The following is an 18,439-nucleotide window of genomic DNA, read 5'->3' as shown; positions in this document are numbered from 1 at the left end:
TGTTTAACATTGATAAATTTGTTGTATTTATGTTGTTAAATTCTGTTGAAGAATTATATGCTTAATATTATTGAATGTGAAATCTCACCCCTTCTGCTTGGAAATGTTGCTCATCGTATGAGTAACTTGCAGGTGATCGAGAATAAGTAGCTAATGATTTCTGTCGTGAGTGGCTATCTCTCACTGTGTCTTTAGGTGCTCTGATACGTAACGAGATGGGAACTTTTGTGGCTATTTTCTATTTCTTACGTACTGCTTATGATTTTACATGACTATGATTTAGTTTTTGGATTATTACGAGATGTTTTGATGAGGCTTTCGTGCCAAGACTAATTATGTTGTTGAATTAAAATCCGCTGCGAAGTTTTTGAATATTTATGTTGACCAATTTATGAAGGATGAATTGTTATTTATTCCATTTATGATTTTTAAGAAGTGTAGCATTCCGTTTATGTTGAATGACTCTGATTTATATGTGAAATTTTTATGTTGGGAAAACGGGGTGTTACATATGAGTTCTTCGGACCAGCTTCCCTTTGCCTCCGCTAACCTTCTCTTCAAAACTCTTACTATGACCTTATTTACAGACTCCACCTTTTCGTTCGTTTGAGGGTATTCTACCGAAGTGAAGTGTTGCCTGATGTTCAATTCTTTCATGAGTTCTCTCATTCTCTTGTTTGCGAATTGTGTCCCATTGTCGATAATCACCTTTTGTGGGACGCCAAACCTGGATAGGATATTCCTTTTGAAGAGCTTGAATGTGTTTGATGTCGTTATCTTGGCAAGTGGTTCCGCTTCGATCCATTTAGTGAAGTAATCTACCACCATGATTAGGAATTTCACCTAGCCAGCTCCCTTATGAAATGGTCCTAGGAGGTCAATGCCCCACTTGGCAAAAGGCCTAGCCGTAGTGAGGGCGCCAAGTTTGGATGATGGTGGGTTGAACACATCCCCGTATCTCAGGCACTTGTCACATCTTTTTACATACTCCATAGGGTTGTTCTTCATCGTGGGCTAATAGTATCCTATTCTTAGTTGCTTTCTGGCTAAGGCTCGACCTCCCCAAGTGTCGGCCGATGATACCTTCATGCACTTCCTCGAGTGTGTACGCCGCTTCACCCAAGTCAAGGCACTTCAAGAGTGGAGTGGAGAATCCTCTGTAACACCCATACCAGACGTATCTAGAAAGTCTGGCACGTGCGTTAATATTAGTACTGGATACATTAAAATATACAACATAAAATTTTTCCCGAATGAATAATATTTACATCAAGTCCCGTTCGTATAAATAATAATACAATACATTCATCCATACATAAAAATATATCCTTAATGTCCAATGTCCTGAAGCAGTACGAACGAACCCTTGAAGTAATATCCATCCAGCTATGAACATGCATAATCATCCTGCTTATCTGAAACAAATAAGGATTGGGATGAGACATAATGTCTCATTGAGTTCCCCTAAAACCTAGGCTATAGGCAACCTCAAGGGGAAACCTACGGTCACCACGTGTCTACTTTACAACCTGACGGTTGATTATACGTGTGTGGGGACTTGCATACTTAGACGGTAGTGCATACTAGAGCCGTCATAATCATATCTTACTTGTTATAGGCTTCTCATCTATACATGTCATGGCGGTCGAAGGGAACCTAAACCGCATTGCCAAGTGTACACTTTACGTAACAAGGCCTAAACATAAATTAACATAGCATATCATGACATGATTCTAAACCGGACGATTAGGGAAACCTAAGATCGTCACCGGTATCATATTCTTTTCTTGCTCTAATCCATGCTTTATACTTATCATGTAGCATCTAGTGCTCTTGTTCTTAAACATAAATGTGCATAAGTTCATTCTTGCATAATCATGAAACTTAACCATAGTCATATCGTGCATAACGTATCTAAGTTCATTCATGGGTTAGCGTTGAACAAACAATTATTATTTTGATTCATTTTACGGATAGTCCCGGGTGGAGTAACCCCGAGATCAATCCCATACATGACCGATGTACGTACATCGGACTCCCTCGGTGTCGTGCGGGTCCCTTGCGGCTTGAACCGTTCCCCTTAGGTCGAGAACCTCCCGTATCCCCCTGGCGTGGATAACAAGAGACACGAGCACCTACGTCTTGTTACTCAGTGACATGCGGGTCCCTTACGGCTTGAATCGTTCTCATAATGAGAACCCCTTGTATCCCCCTGATGTGGATAACAAGAGACATGTCACCTACACATATTAATCATGGTTTTGTCGTGCATATAAGTTAAACATAATCATACATACATATTTACCTCGGAACCTTAATCGATCCGATTAACGGTAACTTATACTTGTTCATAAACATATTATCATGGTGGAGAGATTAACTAGTCAATCCACGACTTACTTACTTGCTAGGTCATACTTGCTCATATGCGAAGAGATTACACTTCGCGTCTTATCATTCCAGGGAATCATATCCTATACTTGTCTTACTTATCATTCATGTTATCTTTCTAGTTCTCAACACTATGTCGAGGCTCTACATTCATGCCCTTTCTTAATTTGTCACTACCCAGACGTATTGCATAACATAACACTCTTGCGTATCATTTATTAACAAACATTGTTAACAATTTGCCATGCCTTTACTTTGTATAAAATCTTGTTTGGAATTGTACTTTAGACACTTGGAATTGAGGGGTTTCATAGTTTAAAAAGATACTGCAAGATCGAGCCTCGGATAGCCCTTGTTGGTCGCAAAACAAATTGACAACACATGCTGTGCAGTCAATTTCGCCTGGCCAAATTCTCTCCGCCATGGCGAAATTTTTCGCCATGGCGAGCTCAATGGCAAGCTACTCCAGAGAGCCCTGATTCCCAGCTCGCCATGGCGAGCTAAATTCCGCCAGGCGAACTGTAGCAATCCAGAATTGTGCAGAAAACGTGATTTTGCATAAAAACCTCAATTCAAGTGTTCTAATTCATTATAATCATCCAAAACATCATAAAAACAACTTATATCTTGTGCATGGCATCAATTAACATGTTTTGATCATAAATGGTACAAAGGGGTACTAAAACCCTAAAACATATACTAACATAAATCATAATTTCTTCACAAGATTAATCAAACCCAAAGGTAGATAATCTATCTATGGAACTCACCTAAACATGTTTCTTGCAAAAACCAAGCTCCAAGCATCAAACCCTATCTTTTGCTTCAATCTTGATCCTTAGCTTTTCTCACCAAACCAAGCTTTAATCCTTTCCTTCACTTGTTTCTTGCTTGCTAAGCCATGCTTAATCATGCTTGATCATGATTTGGAAGAAGTTTGGTTGATTAGAGAAGAGAGGGAGAGCGCATGGTAGAGAGAAGGAGGAGAGAACTCTTTCTCTCAAAACCTAGAGAGAGAAAGAGGAAGGAATTATGAGGTTTCCACCCTCAAAATCACTTATATACTCCCTTGTGCGAGATTACTTAAATGCCCTTCGTCTCAGTCGTGTTTACTTGACACTGATACATAACTCATGCTTAACTGATATTACCTATAAATATCTTCCATCGTACATAACTTTCTTCATCATAACCGTTTTCCATGAACCTTAGTCCTCTGATACATTTAACGGATAGATTTTCCTTTAGTTGATGAGCGGGATGTTACATCCTCTCTGGAAGAGCCTTCCTTCTATGATTGTGTGCTTAGAAGCTCTTCTCTTTATCGTTTTTGCTTCCAATGGATCGATCAGGAGTTTCCCCTCTTCAATGTATTCCTTGATTGGCGTCATCCACGTACGCGGAATGGGTTTGACTGTGGCAACCATTACGCTCGTCCCGTAACTGGGTTCGCTAAGGTTTCCTACATAAAGGGGTGGTTTATTCCGCTTGCCCTAATGCTTTCCAGTTTCGATAATATGTCCACCCTTATGTTATGTTCTCTTGGTATGTGCAATATTTCCACCCTTATCGTGGCCATGTATTTCTGGAGGAGGGTGTCCTTCACTTGAGCATCACCCTTCACTTGGGAGACTACCAGCTGAGAATCCATTTTCACTTGATCTTCTCTGGCGCCTGGGGGGCAACTGTTCTCGGCGGGTGTCGAGGTCAGCGTTGCTGCAACTTGGTATGGGGCACCACAAGTTCTCCCTCGCTCCTTCTACGATCGATGCTGATTATGGCGCGAGCAATTTTCCCCAAGCCCGGTGGCACCATTCTGCCTCCTTCAAATATGCATAAATTGTAGCCACGTCTCCGTTATTGTTGTGATATTTAATCTTTAGATGGACCGCCGACGTGACTGCGTCGAGCGCTGCTAAGGTGGAACGTCCCAGAATGCAATTGTAGATGGATATGACCAGTATGACCAAGAACGGTGTTTCGACCATTTGTTCATCCATTTCTTATCTGAAAGTCACGCTCAATGTGATATATCCCCATTGGTGCGTGATCATCTCATTGAAGCCGTGAAGGTCAGTACCAGTGTAGGGCTTTGTTAGCTTGTATTTTTGACAGGCTACAATAAATGCAGTCAATTAAGTTTGACTTAGGTTTTGAAGAGATCTAAATTAGTTTGACCCACAAGCTAGATCGAGTTCATGGACTTAGAGAGATTTTGCCCTGAGATGGTGGAGCTTCGAGAAGCAAACAAGATATCGAAGAGAAGTTGGTGCCAGATCGACAAGTCGAGCAGCAGTTACTTTCGAAGATATGTCATTTGAAATTCAAAAGATGTCTAGAGTAATTATTAGAGGTTATGTTCGATAGTTTCTGTATAGGCAGTTACTTAGTATAAATAAGAGTTTTTCATAGGAAAAACGGGTCACAATTCAATTACACACAAAACTTACACACTCAAACTATCCGCACTTAAGGAGAAACGAGTAAAAAAGTTGCAAATGTATGAATTTGTGTACCAATTTACATTCATTTATGCAATTTAAGTTTATCCTTTAAATTGCTTGCAATTTATATTTTCTTTCTAGCAATTTACTTCAACGGATTCGACGCGTGTTTGATTCTGACGGTTACATTCGTATTTTACATCAAGAACATTCATACTTTCTGCAAAACATAAACACAACATGCCCTGAGATTTACTTGTTGATCTCGCAAGTAAACCGTTTTGGGAAACTAGCGTTTGTTTACCAAACACTAAGGTAAACAAATTGGCACGTCCGGTGGGACTGTTTGTGTTTTTTGTTTCAGAAACAAACACAAAAAGCATTTTTTTAGTAGTTTGTTCGCTCTGTTTAAAATCTTGTGATTCTTGTTGCGCATGTTCTTAAGGAATAAGAAACAACTCCCAGAAATGGTACGTAATACACGTAACAATGATTCGCAATCTAGTCCATCAAATCCATCGGTGGCAGATGCAACGTTGGAAGTTACTTCACAACAAAACCCACAAGTTACGCCAACCGTTGGCGTAAGTCACACAGAAGCGCTAGGGCAACAATGCCCGCTCACGTTTCTTTGACTATACCCGCGGCGGCATCAACCGTTGCTGCAGCCTCATAATCACAAGTTAGTTTTGAAAGCCAATCATATCCAAATGCATGGTTCTTCGATAGAAACCAACCATATGGCATGACGTGATCTTTTATGGTAGGCCTACATACTAATCCATCTTCTTTTTCAGAGAGTTTGAACGCAATACATTCTCCATTCTTTCATCCTGGAGTAGGCTTTCCCGGTTCAAACCCTCAACAAACATTAACTAATGCTTTCTTAACGGCTTTAAGGCAACAAATGGAAGATACCAACCAAGAAATGATCAATATGTTAACCCAACAAATAGGTACAACGTGTTAATCCCCTGATCCAACAAACTCATAACAGTTACCAAACGTTAACTGACCAACTTATACCACTTTAAAATCACTTATTTCCCAAAAACGCTTAAAACGACTTTTTACATCAAAATCTCATTTTCTCCCAAACAACCCCATGTCCAAAACTTATGATTCAAAACAGAAAATCCATTCATGTGAATTCATCACCTCAACATCATCAATTCACCCTAATTCACCAAAATCAAACTTTTTCATTTGTGACCCATCTTCACAAAACAGCATCAAACACAACAACTTAATCACAACAACACATATATCAATACCCAAAACATGAATTAGCATCAACAACATAACCCAACAACATTCCAAGCACAAATTCATGAATTCATCAACAACCAATAACAACATCATTTTTCATCATTTTAAGCTAAAACTTCAAAGTTAACATTTCAGCATAATTAAACCAAGAAATTTAAGCACCCACAACAAGATTTCAACACATTTCACATACTCAAATTCATCACATACTCATGAGCACGAAAATCATCATTCAAAATCATAAAAATCATAATTCATACAAAATTGATTATGACCCAAAAGTGAAAAATGAGATTTCTAGCTTATTTGAGTGAAAGAATATATCCCCCTCACCTCAAAGCTTCAAATCCACTAGTTTAGGCTTCACTCTCCCTCCTAGCTCTAGCTTCCCTTTTATCCAAGCTCTTCCTCTTCTTTCTCTACCTCTCTAAGTTGTGAAATAAAATGAATGAATGGTTTAACCTAGTTTCCTCTTAAGAGTTTTGAATATATACTCCTCCTTAATGGGCTTAGATATTACAAACCATAATGGGCTTAAAACTCTCACTAATGATAAATTATAAAAAGTTACTACTCATTTATTCACAAAAACATCGAATAATTACCGCCTCTAAAATAATAACCTCAGCTTACTAGTAACTTAGTAAAAATAATTATTCTCACCAAAGAACTAAAAATAACCTTCCCAATAGAATTACTAATTTACCCTTACTCGCCAAATGACTAAAATACCCCTTAGTCTAAAAATGACTAAAATACCCCTTAGTCTAAAAATGACTAAAATACCATTCTCGGCTGAAAATCCACTAATTCCAAATCAAATACACACGACGACAACTAAGCACATATAAACACACATAAATAAATAATTAAAATAATTCTAGCTAAAAACGGACTGTTACACCCCCCCCCCCCCCTCTTGGGATTTTCTCACCTCCAGTCTGAACCCATCAGAATCTAACCAATTCCAACACTTATGAAATAAAATCAAAAAAAGATAACACAATTCAACTCCCCTTCTTGTGTTTTTCTCACCTTCAGAGAGAGATATTGACACTCTATTATTTTTATCATTCTAGCTACATAAAGAAATTACTTTAGAGTGACTCTAATTTGGTAATAGATTTTGAGCACACTTTTTCTCATTTCAATATATCTTGGTTATAAAAAAGTTTAAATAATACGGTCAAAATAAAATAAAAAATAGTTTAACCACTCTCATAAAAATACACATTAACCAATATCTATAATTTATAACAATATATAAAAAGAAAAGGGGGAGTTTGAGTTGAATTTTATTATTCCAATTGTATCCTTTCCCTCAAAAAAAAATTATTCCAATTATATCCTTCTTTAAAACTTTCGTATTTACAAATTTATCTTTTTTAAGATATTATTAAATATTTAATTAAACAAAATCAATTTAATCCTATTTCACTGCAATAGGAATAAACAGTACATAGAGTGTTTAATATAATTTGTCAAAATTAATTATAAACATATATAATAAACTAAATATACAATTAAAAACGGCAAAAGAAGTGGACTTGAACGTTGTTTTCAATAATAAAAATAAGAATTGAATTTATAGTTGTCACCATTTAAGAATTTTCAACCTCGAGTTCCAAATCAAGGATAAACACTTCCTCCATCTTTGTGATAAGTTAAGACAACTTTTGTTTTTAACAAAATTAACAAATAGTATCTCTCCAATTAATTTGATAGTTATAGTTCAACAGTTCTTAGTGGAAAATTCAGTGTAACATCAAATCAGCTACATGCAAAAGTAAAGCCCTAACGTACATCTCCAAAATTCACGGCTTTAAACTTATTTATATCGGTTTTTCATATTCACGTGTCTAGCACTCTTTATTAATGTTAAATCATGCCATGAAGTTTCTTTTTCTTATTAAGCAACTAGAAGTGTAGGAGAGTGGATATTGAATATAAGTCATTGATAGATTAGCCTAGAGCCCTAAAAAACAAGGACTATAGGCATAATAGTGATCAACTTCTAAAAATGGAAGTTCTACCTGACCTTTTACTGGCCCTTTTGGTCATGGACACACTGTTAATGGTAGCTTAGAGAAAGATGCTTATTGATAGGATAGGAGTGACAGTCAATCAAAGGCTTCATGTTTTGGGCTGTCCAATCAAAATATGGCCCACATTATTAACTCCTTTGATCGGTCCATTAATATTGTTGCTTTCTCTCTGAACGCATGGTTGGATCTACACAATCCCACAAAACCGGTTTGTGATATGAAGATTGTCTCCACTTACAAAGATATTGTTAAGTTATCACCTATCTGATGTGAGACTTTTAACACACCCCTCACGACCAGCACCATTAGGCTTGGTTGGTAGGAATAAATGGTGGGTGGACTGATAGAGAAAACCTGATAGTAGATGACCCAATGGGTCTTGGAGAGGCTCTGATACCATCTTAGAAGCCGTGGTCGAACCTAACACAACTCCACTAAACCGACTTGTGAGGTGAGGATTGCCCGCGTATTAACATATTGTCAGACTATCATATATCCGATGTGGGACATTTAACACTTTAATTTGTTGTAGTACTTCTCCGTCCTAAATTATATGATGCTTTGATATATACAAGTAATTTTATATCAAAAATATATATTATGAGCTGTTTTATAAAATTGTTTTTTAATAAATTGTATAAGAATGATAAATTAAAGAATTGAAAGTAGAAAAAGTAGTAAATTATTAAAAATATAATAAAAAAAGTAATGTTCATTGAAATTTTAAAACGAGTTATAATTTAGTACAATTTTTTTTCAAAGCGGATCTGTAATTTGAAAGAAATGAGTATTACATTTTTCGTTTTCAACGTGAATTGTGCTTAAATACTACTGTTCACGTAGTGTGCTTGCACAGTTGCATTAATGAATTGAGTAGGCAAGACAAAGAATCATCCCATATTTTTCTGACTTTATTTTCAACATTGAGAATTTCTCCATTTCTATCCCGTGACGGTACTTAGGCAAAGATTCTCAGCATTTTCAAAGATTACACTGAATAAGAGCTATGTGAATTTTCAAAATGTATGTTAAGGAAAAGTTTTTTTATTTTCTGGACGAAAAAGTTATACACCTTCTGTTCTTAGATTGTCACTTTTGTTTAAATTTAATATAGTCTGTCCTTGATATAAGCCTCATTAAAACACTACCAAATATAAATAAATAAGTTTGGTTTTTTTTTTTAAGGAAATAAGTCTGGTTAAAACATGTGATTGGATTCAAATGATTTAATCACTTCACCAAATAACAAAATATTTGAAAGAATCCAAGTACGATTCTCATGTGAAACAATATTTGGTTTATCTATATTTACCTTACAGTCAAACTTTAGATTTTATGTGCACCCTTTCTATGGAGAATAAGCAGGTTACCACCAAATTAGAAAAATCCAACCTTATCCCTCTTTCTTGATAAGAACGTGTTCAAACATTCAAACCTAAGCATACTTCATTTAAATTCTTCCATAATTACAATGAAATAGTTAAAACAGTGCAACTACGAAGTTCTTTGGCATTAAGCATCCCTATCACTATCAACATCAATGTCTCTCACTATCTCTATCCCTAACAAAGTCATCGAAAGGGGGGATGGGAGAGAGACACACACGCCTCTAGCTTTTACAGTTCTCCATGTCTACTTCCTGTGGCTGTGTTTATATATATATAATCAACGATTTTAATTTGTGTCTCTGAAATTGAAAGGGACAGTGCCAATGCCATTGCCCACTCACTCTCACTTTTTGAGTGTCAATGTAAAGTGTAAACTTTACATTAATATCAAAGAGAGATAGATAGTAAATGCTTGCTGAAAAATATTCAGAGAGCAAAGATGAATTTTTAAGGAACTCGTTAAGCACATGCATTAGGGCACAACGGATAAATATCTCATATCATTTTATGGAGGATTAATATTTAAAAATCTTTCGAAATTCTAATAACATCCAATTATGATTAATCTGATTTTTTGTAATAAGGAGCTCGTAATATTACTCGTCATCATCACCTATGAAGATGGTGTGACTCAATGGTTACTCGTTCGACAACAGAAAAAAATAAATTACTTGTGCAAGTTGTGCGAGTTGTTCGACAACATAAACAAATTTTGGGTGGTTCTCTTTTGCACTTTTTGTGCGAGTTGAATCACTTGTATTGATCATAATATATTCCATTTTGACTTGTTCAAAAATAAATATATAAATTAATTAATCCCCCACATCTTGATTTATACATGTTTCTATTTTTATTTTTTTTGGATTACAAAAGAGTCGAAGCCCAATGTTTTTATTATTTTTGTTTAACCAACGTCAATTAATTGACAATTTCTCTAATTTTTTAACCTAAAATTCAAAAGATCAATTGTCCTTGCTAATTTAAATAATTTTAAGTATTGATAAGCAGTAGATTATATTGAGAATCAGAAATCCTACATTTACACAGTCAAGTAAATCTGAAACATTGAAAGAAATTAAACATTTAACAGTCAAATAAAAATTTGAATATAATATATTTATTTTCCTCAATAGGTGAGATCATCCATACAGTAACTTCTTAAGGCATGGAATCTATGGAACACCTTTTCACCCTAACAATTATCTTGGTATAGTGTGCATAGAGAGCTGGAGTGTGTGTTAGAGAAAGAGGTGCAGCATAACACAAGGAGTGGCAGTGGTACTGCTAGTGTCGTATATTGGTGTTGTGTTCTATGCATGCATTGCTTCATCTCTCACTCTTTCCTCCTTTGCCGGTGCAATGTCTCTTCCATTACCAAACACGCCAAAACACAATTACATCATCAATCTTTTCCTTCATTCCACGTGCGCACTCTTGCCCCCCTCTTTTCTTCATTTCAAAAACTATACTATAGTCTCATACTCCAACAATAACGCATCAAACAAGTAGTATCATCTTATTAATGTATTAATTAAGTTACAAAAGTAGGCTGCATGCATTAGATAAGAATAAGATAATCTCAATTATTAAATTGTTTGTAACGGGTTTGGATTCTCCCCAGTCACATGAGAGTCTAGTGAAATCATGTCCATTAAAAATGAATGCATGTGAGAATATTAAATGTTAATAAATGTTGAAAATAAGAGAGAGAAGATATTTAATGGTGCAGATTGTACACTGCAGAAAACAGGAGAGATTTCCACTGGAGGAGACTTATTCCCATTTGTAACATAGTTATAGTTTACTAAACTATTTAAAAAGAAAAAATTAAATAAGTCCTTCAACCAAAAACGTTGTAATTACGCACTTAGATAATATGGCAATCTCTTATAACTTAACCAAGGTTCTGGGTTCGAATTCAGTCTTGGACACGCAGTAGCGTTAAAACTCTAGGGGAGAATTTTCCGTCTATTTAAATCTCACAAGCTCGAGAGATTAGTCTCAACAGTTGCACATGCGGAGGATACCTGATTTAAAAATTAAAAAAAAAAACATTTACCTCATAAGGTTTGCATTTTTTTATGTCTTTTTTTTTTGCTGGATCCAGTTTGAACCCAAAACCTTGCATATATTATGTATTGTCCCTACCAGTTGAGTTTAGCTCATGAGGACGGATTTTTCTAAGTCTAACACAACCTTACAAAATTAACTTTTAAAATAAGAAGTTTATAAATGATGAATATCACTATAGATCACTCATTGTCATCATATCTTCTATCAAATATGAAAATTGAGTGTTTTCCAATATTGTTCAAGAATTCATCTCTTTTATTCAATTAACCTGACACATAGAATGACAAAAGCCAAAAAACATGGATCCATACACAAGGTTTGTTTATTTATATATATTGCCTTTCTCGTCCCCACTTCCAATCTCACATAACAAAGCTCACTCAAAACACTCTCTCTGTCTCTCTCACTCTCTAACCCTACTCTCTCCTATACCAACTATTCATTTCATATAATATACACCATCCCATCAACCATAATTTTCACCATGCAAGCTCACACATTCTCCTACATATCCTCAATTGAACCTAATAGTAATGACACTGTTGATGAGTCTTCCATTTCACTCTCACTTGGCCCTCCTGGAACACACAACCACAAACCTAAACTATCCTCCACATTAAATCACTCTTCTACTACTCTTCATCATCATCATCATAATCATAATCACCACCAAAAGCAAAACTTTACCATTGATGATGAGCAAAGTGGTGTAACAGTTGCACTTCACATTGGTCTTCCAACCAACATTTCACAAAACACAACACCTATTAGTAAACCTGATCATCATTTGGCTTCAGCTCCTATTCAAGGTCAATATTGGATTCCTTCTCCTGCTCAAATCCTCATTGGACCAACACAGTTCTCTTGCACTGTTTGCAATAAAATGTTCAACCGTTTCAATAATATGCAGGTTAGTCAACAAGTAACTTTTCATACTGTAGCATATACAATGCCTAAACTGTCTATTGCCTAGCTAGTAGTTCAAGATACACTCATAAGCATTTATTACAGAATTAATAAGTGAATTTTTTTTTTAAAACACCTTTAGTGAACTTTTTTTTTTGTCAAAGATTTATAATTTTAAATTTTCAGTCATTCCCTAATACCATCTTGAATCGTTAACACTTTTTTTTTATAAATAAATATTAGTGGTTAATTTGTTAAGAACCATAAAATTTGTCAAGAACTAGATAATTTGTTAGCACCAAAAAATTTGTCAATACTCCTTCAATGTCCTAATGCATACTATATGGAAGACTCATTAATTTGTTAACAAAAAAAATACAAACCTAGAAGATAAAAATGAACAATTAAAAGTATTGTATTTAATTTAAAAAATGAACAGATCCAAGCACAAAATTTTGTCATTTTCTTTTGCACTTAACTATAAAGAACTATTTGATTGTAATGCATTTTTGTATATATCAGATGCATATGTGGGGACATGGATCACAATACAGAAAAGGACCAGAATCTCTAAGGGGAGTAAAACCAGCTTCATCAATGTTAAGACTTCCTTGCTATTGCTGTGCAGAGGGATGCAAGAACAACATAGAGCATCCAAGGTCAAGACCACTCAAGGATTTCAGAACACTTCAAACACACTACAAGAGGAAGCATGGAGCGAAGCCATTCGGGTGTAGAAAGTGTGGGAAACCATTTGCAGTTAGAGGTGACTGGAGAACACATGAGAAAAATTGTGGAAAGCTTTGGTTTTGTATCTGTGGATCTGATTTCAAACACAAGAGATCTCTTAAAGATCATGTTCGTGCTTTCGGTGATGGTCATGCTCCACACACCGTCGAGAGTTGTGAAGATCAGGAAGTATTGTTAGGTGATGAATATGATGAGGAATTTGAAGGAGATGAAAATTATGAAGATGATGATGATAATGATAACATCGATCGAATGGTTTTCGGTTTTTAATCTATAATAACTAATACTATGGTTTTAATTCTGAAGAAAAAAAAAACGTTATATCGGGTTGTGATTCTCTTGTAAGATTATAACGGAATTGAAATCTTGACTAATACAATTTCTGATTCGCTACATTTCACACATTTACTATCAACACATCGATGATCGTTGGATTTTAAATTTAGTATTTACATATTTTTAATACTTTAGTCTAGTTTAAAATTTGAACTATTCAATCTTAATGTAACTGTCAACAATATGTTGACGGATCTGGATTTGCTGCTGTAGAAATACACGCAGTAATTTATCCTGACCATTCATATGAGATCGGACGGTTCAGATTACACATCAGCTATAACACAGTTAATCAATCTCAGCCATTGATACCAATCAGACGGCTGTCAACTGTAACTGCGTCAACGACGCACTTACAGCAGCAAATCCAATTCCGATTAAGAGTGTATCAGTTTGTTTTACTTTTGTCAGCTAGAGTAAGTTAATTTGTTTTAATAGATATGACTATAAGATATGAATGAATGATTAATGCATGAATGGAGTATATTATTAGAGAATAGAGAATGAAGTGAAGTTTTGTCTGTTATGTGACTATGAGTGAGAGAGAAAAGGAGTGTAAGAAGATGGAGACAAACAGTGAAATGAAAGCTAAGGTTCTTTGCATTAAATGCAAGAAGTGGCAGTGTTATGAAATTAAAGGACGTTTTCTTTTTGATGATACTTTATTTTTTCATGTGATAGTGAGAGTGAGAGTGAGAGAGTGACGAAGGTTAAGGACGGTAGTCAAGAGTATTCAGTGACTGCAGATAAGAGACAGACATGCAGACAAGGGCAGTCACAGATTCTACTGTTCACAACTTTGCATTTGCCATAGATATTTAGATATTGCACAGAGAAAGAGAGAGAGTTTTGATTTTGAAGGACTCATATTGATCAGTGATACTACTGAGGTTGGACTAACACTTTGATGGATTGGGAGTGTCAGTCAGTGATGAAATGGAGTGGACCACTGTGATATAATTGTATTATGTGTTGCTGTTTTTGGGGTTTCACCCAAAGTTCTGTCTTTCCCTTCTCAGACCAACTACAAACAGATCATTTTCACCACCTTTGTTATCATTAATTGTTTATTACCCCTCACACCATTCTTTTTTTATTTCCTATAATAAGCTAAAACCACCATGTCATTATCATAATGCAAATACCTTACGATCGAATGCTGTGAAATACCTTACTTAGGAAGCCAAAATGTTGTTGATGCAGCTACATATTGTTCTGTTTAATTGGAAAGCTATATATATAATAGAAGAAAATCATACAAGATGAGTGAGTACCAAAAATATCTAATTCAGAGAGTCCCTAAATTCGTGGTGGCCGTGACACTACAAGAAACATTACCTTTTGCCAGGGGCAAAATCCCTGAGAAAAGGACAGAATACCTGGCAAACTAGACGTTTGTGAGGGAATTTCCCAGGGGCATAAGCACTCGCAAAAGCACTCGTCGCTAACCTTTTGCCAGGGGTTACACCCCTGGGAAAAAAACAAGGGGCTAAACCCCTGGTATATGGCCTGGCATTTTCCCTGACATTTTCCCTGGCATATTCCCTCACTTTCGTCTGCAACTTTGCAGGCTCCGACTCCAACTGCGATGACTGACTGACGACTGACTGATATAAAGTCAAGTCAGATCCCCAAAAAAACCAGGGACGTGCGAGGGGTTTAACCCCTGGCAAACGTCCATATTATTTTTTTTAAAAAAATGTTTTATTTATAAAAAGTATTTTTTATTAATTAATTAAATATTTTAAAAATAATTTTAATTAATAAAATGCATTTAAATTAATTAAAAAATCGATTTTTTTAAAAGTTGTTTTTTAAATACAATTAATTGTTTAAAAAATCATTTTTTTAATGAAATATAATTTTAGAAATATTTAAAACTATATTTTAAAACACAATTAAATGCATACAAATAAAGCAACATAACACATACAATATTGTATTGTTTTATTTTATAAATTGATAAAATATAATAATAGATTTTAATTTATTAAAAAAACAGATTTTAACATAATTTTAATTTTAGAAATAAAACTGATTTTTAATACACTATTTTTAAAAAAAAATTTCCAACAATAAACCTTTTTAGTATATTATTTTTTATGAAGTATTTTTATTTTAAAACCAGTTTTTAAAATTAGAAAAATTTAAAAAAAAAAAAACAGATTTTTAACAAACAGATTTTATTACACAAATTTAAACAGATTTTAAAATTTTAACAAACAGATTTCATTTTAAAAACTTTCAGATTTTTTTACTACACAAATTTTAAAACCGATTTTGGCTAATTTAAAAAAAAGTTTTTAAAACCAGTTTTATTAAATTAACAATTTTCTGTAGTGATTAAAAAACATGCATTTTTTAAAAACCGATTTTGGAAAAAAAAAGGGAAATTCCGAATTATTTATTTCTATATAACATTCTATATAATTTTCTTTATTTATTTAAATTCCGAATTAAAAAAAGGAAAAAAAACGTCTATACATTTATATATATTTAAATTCCGAATTAAAAAAAGGAAAAAAAACGTATTCTTTAATTATACAATTTTAAAAGTAATTTTCTTTAATTTAAATTAAATTAACAGTATTATTATTTTTTTTCTTTAATTATACATTAAAATAATTTTTAAAATTTATTTTAACAAATAAAAAACTGATCTTGGAAATCCAGAGAAGAACAAATTTACTAACTTGTTGAATCTTGATATGAGAGAAGAACAAATCCAGAGAGCAAGCTTAGCAAGGATCCACAGGAGGAGGCAATACTTGAACACTGATGCAATAAAATAATTTATATATCAGTAAGTAGTAAAAAATAAAAACACAAATAAAATAAAAGAATAGATTTTTACCAAATTAGAAAAGTTTCTTGATGTTGAATAAGAGTAGAGTGTAGAAGTGAGTAGAAGTGTATGAAGAAGATTGAGTTGTATAAATTTTTCTAAGTCTGAAACATGGGCACAAGGTTACGTTGGTTTTTATAGAAGGAAATACTGCTAGGGGTATTCCCAGGGGCTGCCCCTCACAAATGGCAGTCAACTCATAGTTGTTTCTAGGTGCAGATAGGTGCAGAATGGTAGGAAAAAAAACCAGGGATTTGTGCAATATCCCAGGGGTTTAACCCCTGGCATGACAACTTTTGCAGAAGCTTTTCAGGCTCATGTCAAGTCAACTGAGAAATTGCAGAGATTCATCACCTTTTTGTCCATCCCAGGGGCTTTCCCTGGCATATTCCCTCGGTTTTTGCCTGACAGCCACCTACTTTAGTCACTTCAAGCCTGCATGCAACATATTCTTGAATTTCAATTTCCCGCCTTGCAATAAGTGAGGGGTTTTGCGAGGGCACACCCTTGTGTTATATGCCAGGTGTTGTCCTTGGCATTTTCCCTGGCAAATTTCCCAAGGGTTCCAAACCCCTGTCAAAATCCCTGGCAAAATGTCATATTTCTTGTAGTGTGAAGACCAAACCGAAAAGACAAGGGTAATTTTGTCCATTCCCATGCCCTTTTGCTGAGTCATTCAAGTGGTCAGCCAATTAACAGAGCCACGTCAGTAATCTAGTGACATGGCAGTCATTAAGTGGGTTAAGGGACGAAATTTTGGGAGGGCAGATTGTCAGGATCAACAATTAACGATTACATGGACCATTTTTTAATGACCCCTATTTGCAAGGACTAAACACATATAAAAACATTTTATTTATTTCAAACTCAATTACATTGATATAGACAGCAATTAAAAATTATGATGATATCATAAAATAAAAATAATAATCAAAGGAATCATTCTTAAGTAACACTTGTATAGTTTAATGTATGTGCATGTCTCTTCTCATCGTTGATCTTTTCTGAGTCTTTCTTTGTACCGTGTAGTATTGCACTTTCAACCTTTCCCCCTCTTTGTATTATAGTACTTTTTTTTCCCCTTTTCTTCAATTTTGTTGCATGGAAAGTAAAAGAAGATTGAAATTAAAGTGAATCAGGTGGAAGAGAATGAAAACATTGGAAAACTAATGAAAACGGGATAAGGAATATACCAATTAATATATACTACGTGTGCATGCTTGTTTGAACTTGAACCTTTGAATAGAAACTTTGTGCTTTTACTTCATTGGTTCTGCTGTGAAAGTGACTCAAAATTGGAGTTTGGAGGCCAAAAATTGATGTTTGCTGAAAGTACAAATCGGGGCCCGATTTTGGCTGTCTTTGGAAGCAGTTTGGTACTGGAAAAATCGGCGCCCGAATGGTAAAAATCGGGGCCCGATTTTGCGTGCAGATTTTTTTTCAGAAACGTATTTTTGGGCCAGATTTGGTACAATTTTATGGGAGTTACTTTTACTATAAATATAGGCATTGTATCAGTGTAAACTTTGAGATAGAGGGGGCTGAAACAAGGGTTTAGAAAGGCAACAACAAAACTAGGGTTTGTATAGAGTTTGTCTCTTTGGAACAAACACTAGGTTTTGAGGGTTGATTCACCTTGGGAAACACTATTAGGATTGAGTCTCTTGGTTACGGGAAGAGGCTGGGATTTGGGTAGAATTAGGCGGGAGACTTATTCTTGTAATCCATCTCTTTTGTAACGTTACTCATCATATAGTGGAACGGAGGGCTGCTCTCTCCCCCAGACTAGGTCAATTTGGACCGAACTGGGTAAACAGATTCTTTGTGTTCTCTCTTCTTCTTTTCTCTTGCTGTGTTGTTTTCTACTTTTGGCTTGTGATTATAACTGTTCTATTCACTTTGATTATTGGTTGCTTTATTATCCCTTGCTCCACACATCAAGTTGTTATTGGTGTGAGTTTTCTCATCGAAACCGCAACAGGTTCACGTAAC

General features: G+C 34.9%; 1 protein-coding gene and 1 long non-coding RNA gene across 2 annotated transcripts; one reads left to right on the top strand and one right to left on the bottom strand.

The window, feature by feature from the left end:
• Positions 1-1,223: 1,223 nt before the first annotated feature.
• On the bottom strand, positions 1,224-3,222 carry LOC146922274 (uncharacterized). Its single transcript, XR_015010838.1, has 2 exons — positions 3,162-3,222; positions 1,224-1,415 (listed from the first exon to the last, which is right to left on the bottom strand). It is a non-coding gene; the product is annotated as an uncharacterized LOC146922274 (long non-coding RNA).
• An 8,745-nt stretch (positions 3,223-11,967) lies between these two features.
• Positions 11,968-13,661, top strand: LOC146922273 (zinc finger protein WIP6-like). The gene is made up of 2 exons (XM_085715285.1): positions 11,968-12,520; positions 13,039-13,661. The coding sequence occupies exons 1-2, from the start codon at positions 12,095-12,097 to the stop codon at positions 13,534-13,536; spliced, it is 924 nt and encodes a 307-aa protein (XP_085571411.1). The 5' UTR covers positions 11,968-12,094; the 3' UTR covers positions 13,537-13,661.
• Positions 13,662-18,439: the final 4,778 nt, after the last annotated feature.

This window comes from Medicago sativa, chromosome 5, assembly GCF_051527215.1.
Source record: "Medicago sativa cultivar Bolivia chromosome 5, Bolivia_mono, whole genome shotgun sequence".
Lineage (NCBI taxonomy): Eukaryota > Viridiplantae > Streptophyta > Magnoliopsida > Fabales > Fabaceae > Medicago > Medicago sativa.
Note: the sequence above shows the minus strand (reverse complement) of the source record. Positions and strands in the feature narration are given on the sequence as shown.